This window comes from Artemia sp. Qi Xiang Cuo, chromosome 18, assembly GCF_049724085.1.
Source record: "Artemia sp. Qi Xiang Cuo chromosome 18, ASM4972408v1, whole genome shotgun sequence".
Lineage (NCBI taxonomy): Eukaryota > Metazoa > Arthropoda > Branchiopoda > Anostraca > Artemiidae > Artemia > Artemia sp. Qi Xiang Cuo.
The window spans coordinates 55,050,727-55,067,559 of NC_142811.1; the positions used below are offsets into that span (position 1 = coordinate 55,050,727).

Genomic DNA, 16,833 nt, shown 5'->3' on the forward strand with positions numbered 1-16,833 from the left:
GTTTGTTTTTTTTTATTGCAAAGAAAAACAGCCTTTTTTTTTTCTTTTTTTTTTTTTTTTTTTTTTTTTTAACATTTTACTAAAATTAGCAGCCAAATAGTGGTCTTCGTATTATTGTACATCTACTAAAATAATTTTTGATCCATAAAAAGAAAAACAGCCTTGGAGTTGATTTCTCCAATAGTTGGGAATTTGTTGACTCGTTTTTTTTTTGCCACAATATTCATGGATTGTCAATGTGGCAATGATTCTGGCTAGGCTAATTTTTCTTCATTTCTCTTGTTTTTAGTTGTTTTGTTCATTTGTTTGCCTTTTGTGTTATGCTTCATAGTAATTTGGCTAGAATGAATTACTGAATTGAATTATGTTACCGATTAATCTTTAGATAACTTGAAGTTCTAAATGAACGTCTATTTCAGTGTTTTGCCTAAATGTACGAGAGGGGTGGGGGTAATACGGTAACCTTACAAAAAAAAAAAAAAAAAAACACTTACCAGGACATATCTGGGCATTTGTCTTTCATAGGCTGCATCATTGGGTCCCTCAAGTTAAACATACCGTTTTTTTTAAATATTTTTTTTTTATTCAAAACACGACTTGAATACTAAAACTTCCTGTTACCAAACATTTAACTTAGCTCAAAATAAAGCTCTTACCGTACCACTACTGAAAATGACAACTAATGTCAGCACTAAACCGACTGAACCTAAAACAACTGCACAGAGCCATGGCACCAATCTGTTGACTTACTCTCTTTACTCCCTTCCATGAAGTTCCTACTCCCTTTAAACTCTTTTTATGACGTCTTGCCACCCGACAACGTCCTATTTCTTGCTTGGCCCCAGTTGGGTTACAGTAACTAAACCAGGAATATGCAATCCAACTAAAGAGAGACCCAAGGCCGTACCCAGGATTTTATCGGAGGGGGTTTTACGAAAAAAAAATTGGGGGAGGGGGGTTACACAAAAAAAAAAAACTAAAAAAAAAAAAAAATTTGTTTATGTCCAATTTCGTTACGTTTTTACGAGTCAGACAAACATTTCGGGGGGGGGGGTTAAAACCCCCTAGCCCCCCACCCCTGGATACGGCCTTGGAGAGACCCTTTTTAAAGCTAGGGGAACCTAAATCTAAAATATCCCACTTTAGATAAGGAGCTGATTTGGGATTTGCAGTAGACTTCTTCCCTTTCTTTTTTAATAAAAAAACGGTAGACTCTCGATAATCCGCGAAATTGGGTGGCGTGGCAAAATACAGAAAAAACAACCAAAAATCAACATAGAGATACTTTTAACACTTTTTACTTACGCTAAATAACAGCATTATTATCATTCACATTTTTATGTTTTTATTTAGTTTTATTGGATAATCATGTAATCTCAAGCTAATTAGATCACATAGTGCGTGGTGTAGTCAGCTAAGTACCAAGAACTCTTTTAGATGTGGACGAGAGGGATGATAATTAAAGAAAATTTAGTGTAGGGGGGAATAAAACAAAAAAAAATTTATACAACTACTTGAATATGAAGCCTTTAAAAAATTCAGAAAAATATGATTTTCCAAAGAACTATGGATTTTCTGAAGACTGAAAATGAAAGCAGGGGGAAATCATGACATGTATTATTACTATTGAAGGACCTTTACGATACAGAATTATAAGCTCAAAGCCCTTTACGACAAGGCCTCACTTAAGGACCTTATTATAAGCTCAAAGACCTTTACGATACAGGATTATAAGCTCAAAGCCCTTTACAACAAAGACCATATTTAAGTACCTTATTTAAGGACCTTCTTATAAGCTCAAAACCCTTTTACGATACAGGATTATAAGCTCAAAGCCCTTTACAACAAGGACAATATTTAAGTACCTTATTTAAGGACCTTCTTATAAGCTCAAAACCCTTTACGATACAGGGTTATAAGCTCAAAGCCCTTTACGAGAAGGCCTTATTTAAATACCTTATTTAAGGACCTTATTATAAGCTCAAAGCCCTTTACGATAAAGGGTTATAAGCTCAAAGCCCTTTACGACATGGCCTTATTTAAGTACTTTATTTAAGGACCTTATTACAAGCTCAAAGCCCTTTACGACAAGGACCTTATTTAAGTACCCTATTTAAGGACCTTGTTTAAGGACCTTATTATCAGCTCAAAGCCCTTTACGATACAGGATTATAAGCTCAAAGCCCTTTACGACAAGGCCTTATTTAAGTACCTTATTATAGGCTCAAAGCCCTTTACGATACAGGATTATAGGCTCAAAGCCCTACACGACAAGGACCTTATTATAAGCCCAAAACCCTTTACGATACAGGATTATAAGTTCAAAGCCCTTTACGACAAGGCCTTATTTAAGGACCTTATTATAAGCTCAAAGCCCTTTACGACAAGGCCTTATTTAAGTACCTTGTTATAAGCTCAAAGCCCTTTACGATACAGGATTATAAGCTCAAAGCCTTTACGACAAGGACCTTGTTTAAGGACCTTCAATGTGAACATTAACAATGCAACACCATAATTACCAGGAAATACAAACAGTTATCACGTCATGACCACCACGCTCTTTCATTTTCAGTCTTAAAAATTAAGATTTTCCGGGATAGCAAGAAAAAACGGTACTTATCTGTTATAGCAACCACACTCAAATTCTTGGTCTGATAGAACCGTTTATTTCAGCTTAGCGTTAGAGAGTGTATATACGCTAAATTGCAGGTATATTTTGATTAAACATTTTAGTTAGTATTTTGGTTAGGTTAGAAACCATTTAATATATTGCGTTGGGGGGGGGGGGGGCTGATTTCCAAAATTCTCTGCTGTAGTTTGCATAATTTTGTTATTAAAGTATTTAATTTTCTTAATACTTAGGTATTTTTCATTAGGATTAATCTAAATTCACTTCTTGAGCGTGGTGACTATAGCAGATAAGTGCCAAAAAAGCAAATAAACTAAATAAAAAAAATAAAAATAAATTGAATAATTAAAATTAAAAATAATACTTTAATTAATCACAATTTTATAATACAATCTGATATTTATGAATAATACTTTAATATCGTCTAATATTATGTATTTATATATTAATGCTGAATTTTTAATAATAATAATGTAAATAATAACAATTAGAATAATTCAAATTAAAATCAATAAAATGAAAAGAAAAAACTAAAAAAATATAATAAAACAAATAAAAACAATGTTTCATTTTTTTTTTTCGAAAGAAAAAACGTTTATGCTATTTTAAAAGTTTTTCATGTTTATTCTACTCTTTAATCTTTTAAAAATCTTGTAATAAATTTTCACCCTTATTAAACATTTTTTAAAATTTCATTTCATTAAAAGTTATTAAAAATTTAAACATTTAAAAAAATAAAATTAAGCGGAAGCAAGATGAATATTTTGAAATAATTCTTTCTATTAGACCTAGCCTCACACAAGAAAAATTATTTTTGTCGCAAAGTTAAGTGGAACTTCGTGATTTTCTCAATTTTTTCACTTCAAATAATACTGCTTAATAATTAAAATTAATTGAAAACATAATAGCAGGTTAAAACTTTTAAGTTAGTGCATGTTGAGTTTTTTTGTCAATACACTAAAAATGATATTTTCTCAAAGGACCATATCTTTGGGTAGATGCGAAAGCTTGGTTAATTTAAGGGACACATTTTTGAGGGGATTTACCGCTACTCCCACGAATTGAAGGATCTACTTCGAGAGACCCAATTATTGTAATAGTATGTTTTCTAGAGAAAGACGTGGAACCCCAGAAGGGATGAATTTAAATTTGTCGGGGATAGCTTTTTTTCTGTTTTTTTTTTCGGGATTGTAAAAAAAACTCTTTCTTCTTTGTTATTTTCTGAACAAAAATCGCTTCGGTTATTTTAAAAGATTTTAATTTTCATTTTACTTATTTTAGTCTATAATAAATCTTGTAATGAATTTTCGCCCTTCAAATTTAGTTTTTTTTTTTTATACAATGAAGTCGAAGCACGATAACATTCTTTTTTTGGTATTTGACCTTGCATTATGATAGAAAAATTATTTTTGTCGCAAATTTACGTGGAATTCTATGATTTCAATCTCAAAACTAAAAAAGCTGAAAGAATTTTTTTTTTCTTTTGTCGTCACAGGGTTTTTAAATACACGCATGTATATATGTAAATAGCGACAGAGACCACACTGCCTTTCCATCATAAACATCAACAACAACAAGAACAATAGGGAATTCTTTTCCCAAGACAGTGGAATTCTATATTTGAATGAATATGTCAACCCTCTGTCCAAGGGCCACCCTCAGCAAAACATAAATATATAAAAGAAAACAGACTTACATTAAAATATGACCATTAAAACTAAAATGAAAATTTTCAAAAACAGTCCAAGCATCCTTACTTCAGCGAAATTTGACAAGGTCTGATAAATAAAGTGAGGTGAAATAAGGCAATTCATTGAAGTAAAAGAAAAATAATTAAAAACACGCTTTCAATGCTAACCCAGCCTTTTTGGTAGCTAACATCAGAGGTCTTTCCATAACAGGTTTAGTGATATTGCCTACTGGTTTTGTAATATAATTTGTTAAATCGTTTTTAATTAAATTTGTGTATAAGGCATTTAGTGAGTACTCCCCCTTATCCCTATTTAAGGAAATATTATTATTTATACTGAGTCTGATTTCAATTGCTTCTCGAACAACCTGTTTTGTGCGTAGGTCATTGCTAGTAAGGACAGATTCTTCAAAAAGTTATTTTGTGGCTGGGGTTATCAAAAACATGGCTGCTTAAAGCAGAATCAAAAGAATTATTGACACTGTTAGAATTTAAAGCTTTGGTGATATCATCTTTGTGCTGTTGTAGGCGTTTTTGAAAATTCCGGTGGGTTCTAAAATGAATTTTTTTTTTAAATAGTCTCAGTATTCTTACTTCAACAAGGACTATATATTTTATATTTATATATATATATATATATATATATATATATATATATATATATATATATATATATATATATATATATATTTATATATACCTTTTTTGGATTTAATCAACTTGAAACTCGGTAGGATCTTAAATTAATTCAGTGACCGGAGTTAATAGTGTGACCATTCTTTCAAAACATTTTCATATGGATTAAAATTGTTGGAATCTACTGACCTAGTTTATGGAAATTTATTTACACTTCACAAGAATAGATTTGTGCTGATTTCAATTTTGCGTAACCCTAATTGACAAGCAGAAGAGGGGCAGTAAACCCGTGGCAAGTGCCGTTGTACCTGGCGGGAGAGTCTCCCTTAAACTGCGGGGATAAGGTAACGGGGGCTGACGCTTCCCTTGTCTTTTGGGGTGATAGCTGGATCAAGAATGACGGAAAATACTGTGGTTTTAAGTCTGGTGATGAACTTTATTCAGAGGCATGTGGAAAAGAAAACGAATAAGGATATTGTTATCAGGCAGTCGAAGTTTTTCTCAAAGAAAGCTTTGAAAGATGCTATTGATATATGTAAAACAGTGCTCGACAAAGACATTGATCAGAGTCGTAGGGGCTCTCACCCGCCTTCTGACTTTTATGGCGATATTTATGAGGTTATGCCAGAAAGGTTCGCAAATGAATGTCCCGACCCCCTAGTTTTGCCATTCTCGACCCAGTTGACGTTCCCACCATTCCTGAGTATGTGAGTAGATTGTTGTCTCCCGATTGAATGATTGTAAAGCGATGCTAAGTTTTCTTGTAGAGAAGCACGAAACCTCTGCAGTACCTAGCTCAGAGAACCAGCCACCAATGTGGCCATCTCTGCCCCGACCAGAAAGGACTATCCCAATTGTTTTGTTCAATCTGCCCGCAAGCTTGAGTGCTAATCCTACCAAGCAACTGTGATATTTAACAATACGATATTATTATTCAGCCCTGTGATATTTAACAATGCAGTACGTTCTGCAACAAAATCGATAAAAGAATTTTTGAATTGATGCTAGTCATCTAGATAATGGAATTGATGCTAGTCATCTATCTTACGAAGTCGATCTACTTTTGATAAGTGATAATTTCGAATCTTTACAGAAAGTATTAATGCTGTGTCGTCTGTGCTTGGTGATATTGGGCTAACAATAGAGCCGTCTAAGACCAAATTCGTCGTTTTGAACGACGAAACATTGCCAAATCGTGTTGTTGATGTTTGCGGAAAGACAGTTCTCGAAAAGGATAAGTTTGAGTATCTCGGACTCCGATATGGGAATTCTATCAAAGCTACTAAAAATCTAGTTATTGCAGCACTTAATGAAAAACTGTGGAAAACTTACGGTATGCTAGCATGAACTATAGGTCAATTTGAGAAAATTACGCTCGATCGTCTCTGTAACGCCATGTTCGCGCCATATGTCTTTTTTTAACCCCTTTATGGAATTGCTTTAGTAAAACCGAACGTAACCAAATTCGTTCAATTTTTTTCGGTATTGTAAATATTTATTGGGAATTCCCATATGGTTCAGAAACTCTTTCGCAGAGGTACTATATTTTTGAGATAAGTAAGAAAATGAATGAGTTGTATACCCGTTTCAAAAGTCGAAATAGAACAATCCACGAATTTCAATGGGCTAGTCTTGTGCATTAAAATCCTGATTTAGATTTCGTTTGTTTTTCTCTCTTCCTTAGTTATCGCAGTTTAATTTTGTTTTGTAGCGTTGTGTGATTTTTCGTTCTTTTTTCTTTCGTTTTTATAACTCCTTCGAGCATTTACGCTGCATTTGTATGAAGGGTTGAAATAAAATTAATATATTATTATTATGTAATATATATATATATATATATATATATATATATATATATATATATATATATATATATATATCCAGAGTGATAGCATCTTTTTGGATTTATTGAATTTTAAAACCAACTGTGAAATCGTATTAATTCAGTGCCTCGAACTTTAATATATTCAGTGACCTTGAGCGAATACAGAAGTTTCACAATACTCTGCTACGGACTAAAGTGACCTTATTGTTATGGAATAATTATGAAAAGCTTTGCTTGGATTTAATAATACGTGAAAATAACAGAATGGATTATTGACTCTATTGTGAGGTAAAGCAGTATTCTTAGCTTTTGCTTATTACAAGTGATTAGTAAACACTAAAAGTGTCTTTTCAAATAAGGTTTACCTGTGAATTATTTCCCTTTTCCCTGTAAACAAAAATTTTAACGACTATTTTTGCCAATTTTCCGAATAGGCAAGCAGAAGAGGGGAGGTTACTTGTTGCAAGCGCCTTCGTACCTGCGGGGAGTGAAGTCTCCCTTAAATTGCGGGGAATAGGTAGCGAGGACCAACCCTTCCCCTGCTTATCGGTGCTCAACATGGCACATACGTCTCTATATCTCAAACCAATCCTGAACTTTTTCCAGTCAGATAGAAAGTTGGATCTAACGTTGCTGTCGAAAATGACATGCGACTTCTTGGATTTAGCAGCATTACGCGATGCAAAACTCAAACCCCTTCAACTAGCATTCTCTGAAAGAGTAGCTTTAACCACAAGACGCCGCACAAAAGACTCAGCAACATCAGAAATATTAGATTTGCTAGCTGAGTGTGATAAGAATAATATCCCACTTCCAACTTTCTTCATCACTCACCCATCTCAAGTTCCACAGGTCTCCGAGACCAACTTCTCTATCCTGCTAGGTGAAATTCGAGATCTGAAGAGCTCAGTGTCCGTGATAAAGCAGTATACGACGGGTGTTAAATTGGCAACTTGCCCAGATGCTGGAGCTACAGCCCTAACGAAATAGCAAGCCTCCAACTGGTACTGTAATTACGGAAGACGCTCCGTCAATGGATCCCCTGACTAGACTACAAACACTTAGTCAAACTTAGTCAGAAGACGAGCTTCAGGAGTTCAAACAATTAAAAAAACAATAAAATACAAGTTAAATTCAGCAATACAGCAAGAGCAAAGCGTTTTGTGTTGAAGCTCCTAGTGTCCTTTCAGCAAATTTACATCAAAAGCAAACCCAGGGAAGAAACATCTTATGACACAATAAGAGGACTTCCTATAGAAGTAGATGCTAGCGAAGTTGTCAAACATAAGCCAGGCCTCGTCGAGGAAGCTTTCCGTTTTGGACAAAGTAAAACAATCAGACGGACTTTCAAAAATGGACGGACCGTGAGCTTTGTAATGTCTAACATAATCAAGCTTGGATACGACTTTTTCCGGGCAGATAAGTACATGGAGGCCCCTCAAAGGCGTTTCAGATGCCAGAGCTTCGATCATCTCATTGAAAACTGCAAAAACAGTCCAAGATGCGCAAGATGTTCCGGACCACACTCTAGTAACAAAGATACACCCTGTAATGGAGGTCTCAAATGCACTTCTTGCAACGGACCTCATGTCTGCTTTAGCCTAAGATACCCTAAATTGAGAGAGATTCTGAGAAACAACAATAATCAATGAATAGATCTCTAAAAGTTTTTAGCCTGAATATCAATGGCTGTTGCAAAAAAGAAACAGACATAGATGATCTCCTTCAAATTTACGACGTGCTATTTATCCAGGAGCATATGCTTTCTGGGATAAGTATAAACTTCCTGAACAGATCCCGGTCACAAGTAGTCTTTGTAGAGCTGGCAAAATCTATGGCAGCACGTCCGTCAAGAGGCTTGACAATATACACTAGGAAAGCACTATTGGCTAAGCCGACTATTAGAAGCAGTAGTCTGTTGTGCGTCTCTGTTGAGGGAATTGAGTTCATCAACATATATATCTCTACTAATTACAACAATACTGTCTCTCTGACAAAGTTCTCAAAAGCAGCAGATGTCGTAAGACAACATTTGGAGTCTCTTGAGCTTCGTGGGTGTAAGTGGCTAATTGCCGGAGACCTCAACTGTGACCCATACAAGGACCATATTCTATACGGTATTTTTCTGAATTGCCTCCCCACTACTTTTAAGATTTGGCCGAAGTCTCTGGATTTTACATAAACCCATACTAGTGGTCATACCTCCAATGTTCACCACGTACTTTCATGTACATCCATTTCTAGTCTTCTAGTTACAATTTGCACAGATAATCCGATTAGTGACCATTCTGGACTTTCGTTTCAGAGACAACCAACACAGAGCACTATTTACGCTTCTTCCAGAAAGTGGGTCAACAAGCAGAATTGGGAGACATGCCATATTCCCCTCTACGTCACCACAGTTGTTTTGGTCCTAAGTTGCATCAAAGTTCCGATTCATCTATTCTGCTCTGGACCTTCCAATGTCACAGCCATGGTTGATTTTTAACTCTTATTACCATCAAGTAGCCCATGCTATGAAAGTTGCCGAAGCGAAAGCGGTTCTTACAAGACGAGCCAAAATTGGGACAGAAAAACCGATAAGGTCCGAATCCACTGAACTCCAGTCGGCAAAACGACATGCAAAAGCCTGGCTAAACACTTGGATTGCTTGTGGAAGACCGCTACGCGGGACTGTATTCGAGCTGAAACGGAGCACAAAACGCAAATATAAAGCTGAAATGAAGAGGTACCGAATTATCGGGCAACAGTTCACTGGAGATAAAAAATCGTGGCTAAGCCTAATAAGACCAAACAATCGTCCATCTAGTACTTCTCTGACACTACATGATTTTCACTCTTACTATACTTTAATGCATGAAGATGTAAATCTTATTATAACCAATCAATATGGAATGAAAGTTTCCAGCTGGCTTGCACGTTTCTCAGGGCAGCATTGCGTTGTTCCCTTTTCCCTTGAGAAGATCAAGTTAGCTGTCAGAAAAATAATTTCCAAAGCAAAGAATGGGATGAAGAGTGACGGTCTTTCAATAAAACACCTCAAGCACTTACCTGAATGCTTCTATTTCCATCTTCAGCTTATCTTCCAGATGTACATCTCAAGGGGTTTTGTTCCAAACTCTTTCTGAAAGGGGTCATTTCATCTGTCGCCAAAAAAGGAAAAGATCCAAACAAATGCAAACCTTATAGACCCATAACCGTCTCGTGCATCTTGAGCAAAGTTTTTGAAAATGTGATCATCTCTGAGCTTGATACTGGACACTTTGGGGACAATCAGCTTCGATTCCAGACAGGTCTCGGATGCCCAGAGGTTCATCGCCTTCTTGCTAACGTACTTATGGACTCAGAAAGGAAAAAGTCACCTCTATATATGTGCACTATTGATAAATCGAAAGCGTTTGATACCATCATTCACATGCAAGCAATGAATGCTCCACTGCACAATGGAGTGAGTTTAAGCATAGTGAGTACTCTGAAATTTTGGTACGAAAATTCGACTCTGTTGGCCAAGAGGAAAGGCGAAATTCCAGATCCTGTAAAAGTCAGAAGAGGTGTGAGACAAGGCCATCTCCAAGATTCTGGGCCGTATCTTGCCCTCTCTCCTATTGCATGGCACTGACCTATCTTACTTGGCATACGCTGATGACATCCTTCTGCTCAGTAGATCCAAAGCAGACTTACAAGAGAACCTGAATCGACTCTTAAGTGATTTTCAATCTATTAGGCTTTCTATCAATATTGATAAGTGCGACTTTTTGACCTTTAATGCACCGCAAAGTGATTCTGTCACTCTCGGAAATCATGTTGTTCATACAGTATCGGAGCTGAGATATCTTGGTATAACGATTGCGGAAACAATTATTAAAACTAGACAAGCAATTGTTAAGCAAACAATAAAGCCATTAAATCTGCTTATACGTCTGTAGTGCCGAATCGCGGACGCTACTCCAGGAAATCTCTTGCCTCGATTAATTGTTCAGTCTGCTCACCACACATAACCTACCTTGCTGGGGCATCCCACATGCTGTCAGTGAGAGACACTGAAAACATCAAAAAGTGCTACTATAAATTTGCAAAATTTTTACTGTACATACCCAAGTGATATAGGAATTCCCGCCTTGAAAAATATGGTCTTAAGGAGCCATCCAAACAATGGTCTCGCATTCGAAATAATTCAGTGCTAAAAGTTAATTTAGATAGACGACGTTTCTCACCTGCGTTTACTCGAGTGTCGTGAATTACACTGAGCGTTGTATCTTTATGTTTTTGAAGCTGGTTTCTTTTTCTTTTCTTTTTGTAGTGCTCCACTATAATCTATTTTTATAGATGGCGGTTAATAAATGTTATATATATATATATATATATATATATATATATATATATATATATATATATATATATATATATATATATATATATATATATATATATTTATGTTTTTCTAAGGACGGCCCATGGACTCACAGTTAACATATTTATTCAAATAGAATTCCACTATCTTGCAAAAAAAATTCCCTATTGTTTTTCTTGTTGTTGATGTTTATGTATATATGCATGCATGTTCATTTACCGTTTTAATTTAAACTTTTAATAGTTATTATATCGTCACTGAATGTGTAAACGGAAATGCGGTATGTTCTAAGAAATTGTGTTCAAGTGGGGTCTAAGAATCGTGGTCACAAAACCATAAGGGAATAGCTGGGTTTAGGAAGAACTAGCGACACTTGATAAAGGATCAACGGGATTTACATTATATAGACAAAAACCTTGTTATTTTCATTATATCTTTTTTTATATAAAAGAATGTTTTGTTCTTATAAAGAACAGTGGTATTTTATTACATTATATAGAGAAATATCTTTTTTTCTTTTGTATTTCCCTTTGTTCTCTTCCCAACAAAACTCTATCATTAAAAAGTTTTAAATTTTATACAGGATTACCGGAGTTTTCTAACGAATAGAAAATATACGAATATATAAAATATAGAAAATATACGAATAACGAATAGAAAAGCGGCGATTGATTATATCATAGAGGCTTTAAATTAATTTCTGAATTACTTCTGTTACTTTTCACAATTTGTGAAGTTTTAAAGTAACTACTACAGCTACTATTTCTAACCACAACTTAATTAATTTCGTTTTAACTAATTATTAAATTTAATTTAACAGATAATTTCCCAATTTTTTTTTTTGAATTAATCATCACTTAAGCAATGGTATTTGATTTGATAAATAGACCGTTGGACAAATCAACAGTTTTTTATGCATAAAGGAGGATGCGGCACTAAACTCTTAAAGTCCAAAACTGCCAGTGCTAGTTTCAAGCACTTCAGTCAGAAACTGGAAAGCGGGATTGGGGGCCTTCCTGTGCTTTCGCACACCCTTCCTGCTTACCTTCCCCAGATTTCTCCAAGTCCCCATTTAGAGCTGGATCAACTCTGGATAAGCTTACAGAGTCACGCCACTACTTTTAACTTTTATGCAACAATCTATTTGACTAGGCCAAACTTTTAACTTTTATGCAAAAATCTATTTGACTAGGCCAAACTTTTAACTTTTATGCAACAATCTCTTTGAGTAGGCAGAACTTTTAACTTTTATGCAACAATCTATTTGACTAGGCCAAACTTTTAACTTTTATGCAATAATCTATTTGACTACGCCAAACTGTTGACTTTTTCCACCAATCTATTTGACTACGCCGAACTTTTAACTTTTATGCAACAATCTATTTGACTAGGCCAAACATTTAACTTTTACGCAACAATCTATTTGACTAGGCCAAACTTTTAACTTTTATGCAACAATCTATTTGACCAAGCCAAACTTATAACTTTTATGCAACAATCTATTTGACTAGGCCAAACTTTTAATTTTTATGCAACAATCTATTTGACTAGGCCAAACTTTTAAAATTTATGCAACAATCTATTTGACTAGGCCAAACTTTTAACTTTTATGCAACAATCTATTTGACTACTCCAAACTAAACTTTTAACTTTTATGCAACAGTCTATTTCACTACGCCAAACTTTTAACTTTTATGCAACAATCTATTTGACTAGGCCAAACTTTTAACTTTTATGCAACAATCTATTTGACTAGGCCAAACTTTTAACTTTTATGCAACAATCTATTTAACTAGGCCAAACTTTTAACTTTTATGCAACAATCTATTTGACTAGGCCAAACTTTTAACTTTTATGCAACAATCTTTTTGACTAGGCCAAACTTTTAACTTTTATGCAACAATCTATTTGACTAGACCAAACTTTTAACTTTTATGCAACAATCTATTTAACTAGGCAAAACTTTTAACTTTTATGCAACAATCTATTTGACTAGGCAAACTTTTAACTTTTATGCAACAATCTATTTGACTAGGCCAAACAATTAACTTTTATGCAACAATCTATTTGACTACGCCAAACTTCTAACTTTTATGCAATAATGTATTCGACTACGCCAAACTTAACTATTATGTAACAATCTATTGGACTAGGCCAAACTTTTAACTTTTATGCAACAATCTATTTGACTAGGCCAAACTTTTATGCAAAAATCTAATTGACTAAGCCAAAATTTTAACTTTTATGCAACAATCTATTTGACTACGCCAAACTTTTGACTGTAATGCAACAATCTATTTGACTAGGCCAAACTTTTAACTTTTATGCAACGATCGATTTGACTACGCCAAACTTTTCAATCTTATGCAACAATCTATTTGAGTAGGCCAAACTTTTAACTTTTATGCAACAATCTATTTGACTACGCCAAACTTTTAACTTTTATGCAACAATCTATTTAACTGGGTCAAACTTTTAACTTTTATGCAACAATCGATTTGACTAGGCCAAACATTTAACTTTTACGCAACAATCTATTTGACTAGGCCAAACTTTTAACTTTTATGCAACAATCTATTTGACCAAGCCAAACTTATAACTTTTATGCAACAATCTATTTGACTAGGCCAAACTTTTAATTTTTATGCAACAATCTATTTGACTAGGCCAAACTTTTAAAATTTATGCAACAATCTATTTGACTAGGCCAAACTTTTAACTTTTATGCAACAATCTATTTGACTACGCCAAACTAAACTGTTAACTTATATGCAACAGTCTATTTCACTACGCCAAACTTTTAACTTTTATGCAACAATCTATTTGCCTAGGCCAAACTTTTAACTTTTATGCAACAATCTATTTGACTAGGCCAAACTTTTAACTTTTATGCAACAATCTATTTAACTATGCCAAACTTTTAACTTTTATGCAACAATCTATTTGACTAGGCCAAACTTTTAACTTTTATGCAACAATCTTTTTGACTAGGCCAAACTTTTAACTTTTATGCAACAATCTATTTGACTAGACCAAACTTTTAACTTTTATGCAACAATCTATTTAACTAGGCCAAACTTTTAACTTTTATGCAACAATCTATTTGACTAGGCAAACTTTTAACTTTTATGCAACAATCTATTTGACTAGGCCAAACAATTAACTTTTATGCAACAATCTATTTGACTACGCCAAACTTCTAACTTTTATGCAATAATGTATTCGACTACGCCAAACTTAACTTTTATGTAACAATCTATTGGACTAGGCCAAACTTTTAACTTTTATGCAACAATCTATTTGACTAGGCCAAACTTTTATGAAAAAATCTATTTGAATACGCCAAACTTTTAACTTTTATGCAACAATCGATTTGACTACGCCAAACTTTTGACTGTAATGCAACAATCTATTTGACTAGGCCAAACTTTTAACTTTTATGCAACAATCGATTTGACTACGCCAAACTTTTAACTTTTATGCAACAATCTATTTGACTAGGCCAAACTTTTAACTTTTGTGCAACAATCTATTTGACTAGGCCAAACTTTTAACTTTTATGCAACAATCTATTTGACTAGGCCAAAGTTTTAAATTTTATGCCATAATCTATTTGACTGGGCCAAACTTTTAACTTTTATGCAACAATCTATTTGACTAGGCCAAACTTTTAACTTTTATGCAACAATCTATTTAACTACGCCAAACTTTTAACTTTTATGCCACAATCGATTTGACTAGGCCAAACTTTTAAATTTTATGCAACAATCTATTTGAATACGCCAAACTTTTAACTTCTATGCAACAATCTATTTGACTAGGCTAAACTTTTAACTTTTATGCAATAATCTATTTGACTAGGCCAAACTTTTAACTTTTATGCAACAATCTATTTGATTATGCCAAACTTTTAACTTTTATGAAACAATCTATTTGACTACGCCAAACTTTTAACTTTTATGCAACAATCTATTTGACTACGCCAAACTTTAATTTTATGCAACAATCTATTTGACTAGGCCACACTTTTAACTTTTATGCAATAATCTATTTGACTACGCCAAACTTTTAACTTTTATGCAACAATCTATTTGACTGGGTCAAACTTTTAACTTTTATGCAACAATCGATTTGACTAGGCCAAACTTTTTTAACTTTTATGCTACAATCTTTTTGACTACGCCAAACTTTTAACTTTTATGCAACGATCGATTTGACTACGCCAAACTTTTGAATCTTATGCAACAATCTATTTGAGTAGGCCAAACTTTTAACTTTTATGCAACAATCTATTTGACTACGCCAAACTTTTAACTTTTATGCAACAATCTATTTAACTGGGTCAAACTTTTAACTTTTATGCAACAATCGATTTGACTAGGCCAAACTTTTAACTTTTATGCAACAATCTATTTGAGTAGGCCAAACTTTTAACTTTTATGCAACAATCTATTTGACTACGCTAAACTTTTAACTTTTATGCAACCATCTATTTGACTATGCCATACGTTTAACTTTTATGCAACAATTTATTAGACTAGGCCAAACTTTTAACTTGTATGCAACAATCTATTTGACTACGCCAAACTTTTAACTTTTATGCAACAATCTATTTGACTAAGTCAAACTTTTAACTTTTATGCAACAATCTATTTGACTAGGCCAAAAAACAATCGGAATTTTCTAAACAGATTACGGCATTTGATTATTTTATAAGGCAAAATTTTAGTTTATTCTATAAAGAAAAAATTAATTTTGTTTCATAAATGACTTAAGACCAACAGCATAAGATGTCTACGCATACAGTGTAAATTAATGAATTGACTGTTGTCATTGAAAATCAATATGTACACACAATTTCAGCTCAATAAACCGCAGGATTGAAATAGTTATTTTCAACAATAAAACGGCTCAATAACACACACAGTCAGAGATCCCACAATCAGGCTCCATGGCCCTTAAAGTAGGAGGATTACGAAATAAAACATTAATATATTAAACTAATAATCAATTGAGTACATACAATTCAAAAATATCTATTGACAAAGTAGAAAGAACAAAAAAGAAACAAAAGAAAGAAGAAGAAGAAGGGGAAGTGAGAAAAAAAGAAGCTAAATAAAAACGCTTGGAAATAAAAGACTTACCTCGATGGTTGAGGCTCGTCCTTTTGAAAAACTCTTTTGAAATTACCAAACGCAGGATCAAATATAACCGAATACGAAGCTGCCGGAACGGGAGAGCGAGTACCTCTTGCGTTCCTCGGAGGTTCACTCCTATCTGAACTACGTTCTATCTTCTTCCTCTCTTCTGAACGACGACTCCGCACCGAGCTCTTTCTACAACGAGCTCTTCCGAGCTCATTATAACCTGCCCTACTTTCATGTTTACCTCTATGCTCTCGACTCCTACTCCGACCACGACTTCTACTCTTTCTCCGACCTGCTTGCAGGCCTGACCTCCTATTCTCAGATACAATATCCTTACTTCGTCTGATGTCCTTTCCTTCTCTTGTTTTACTTCTACCTCTTTCTTCCCTTGTCCTACTCCTACCCCTTTCGTTTCTTGCCCTTCTTCTGTCTGCCTCTTCCCTGGACCTGGATCGGCGTCTAGGTTGAGGAACATCAATTCCACTAGAACATGTTGGTTCATCACGATTAGGGCGCCTAAAAAACAAATTAAAAATACAAGTAAAAACATCTAGT

At 34.2% G+C, this 16,833-nt stretch overlaps 1 protein-coding gene across 3 annotated transcripts in view; it reads right to left on the minus strand.

Annotated features, from left to right (window-relative positions):
• LOC148941663 (uncharacterized) overlaps window positions 1-16,833 on the minus strand; it is a 221,190-nt gene that overhangs the window by 39,197 nt on the left and 165,160 nt on the right. For all 3 annotated transcript variants that reach the window (XM_089104430.1, XM_089104429.1, XM_089104428.1), the window contains exon 19: window positions 16,276-16,794. In XM_089104430.1, the coding sequence (XP_088960556.1) occupies window positions 16,276-16,794 (519 nt within the window). The remainder of the gene's footprint in view (window positions 1-16,275; window positions 16,795-16,833) is intronic.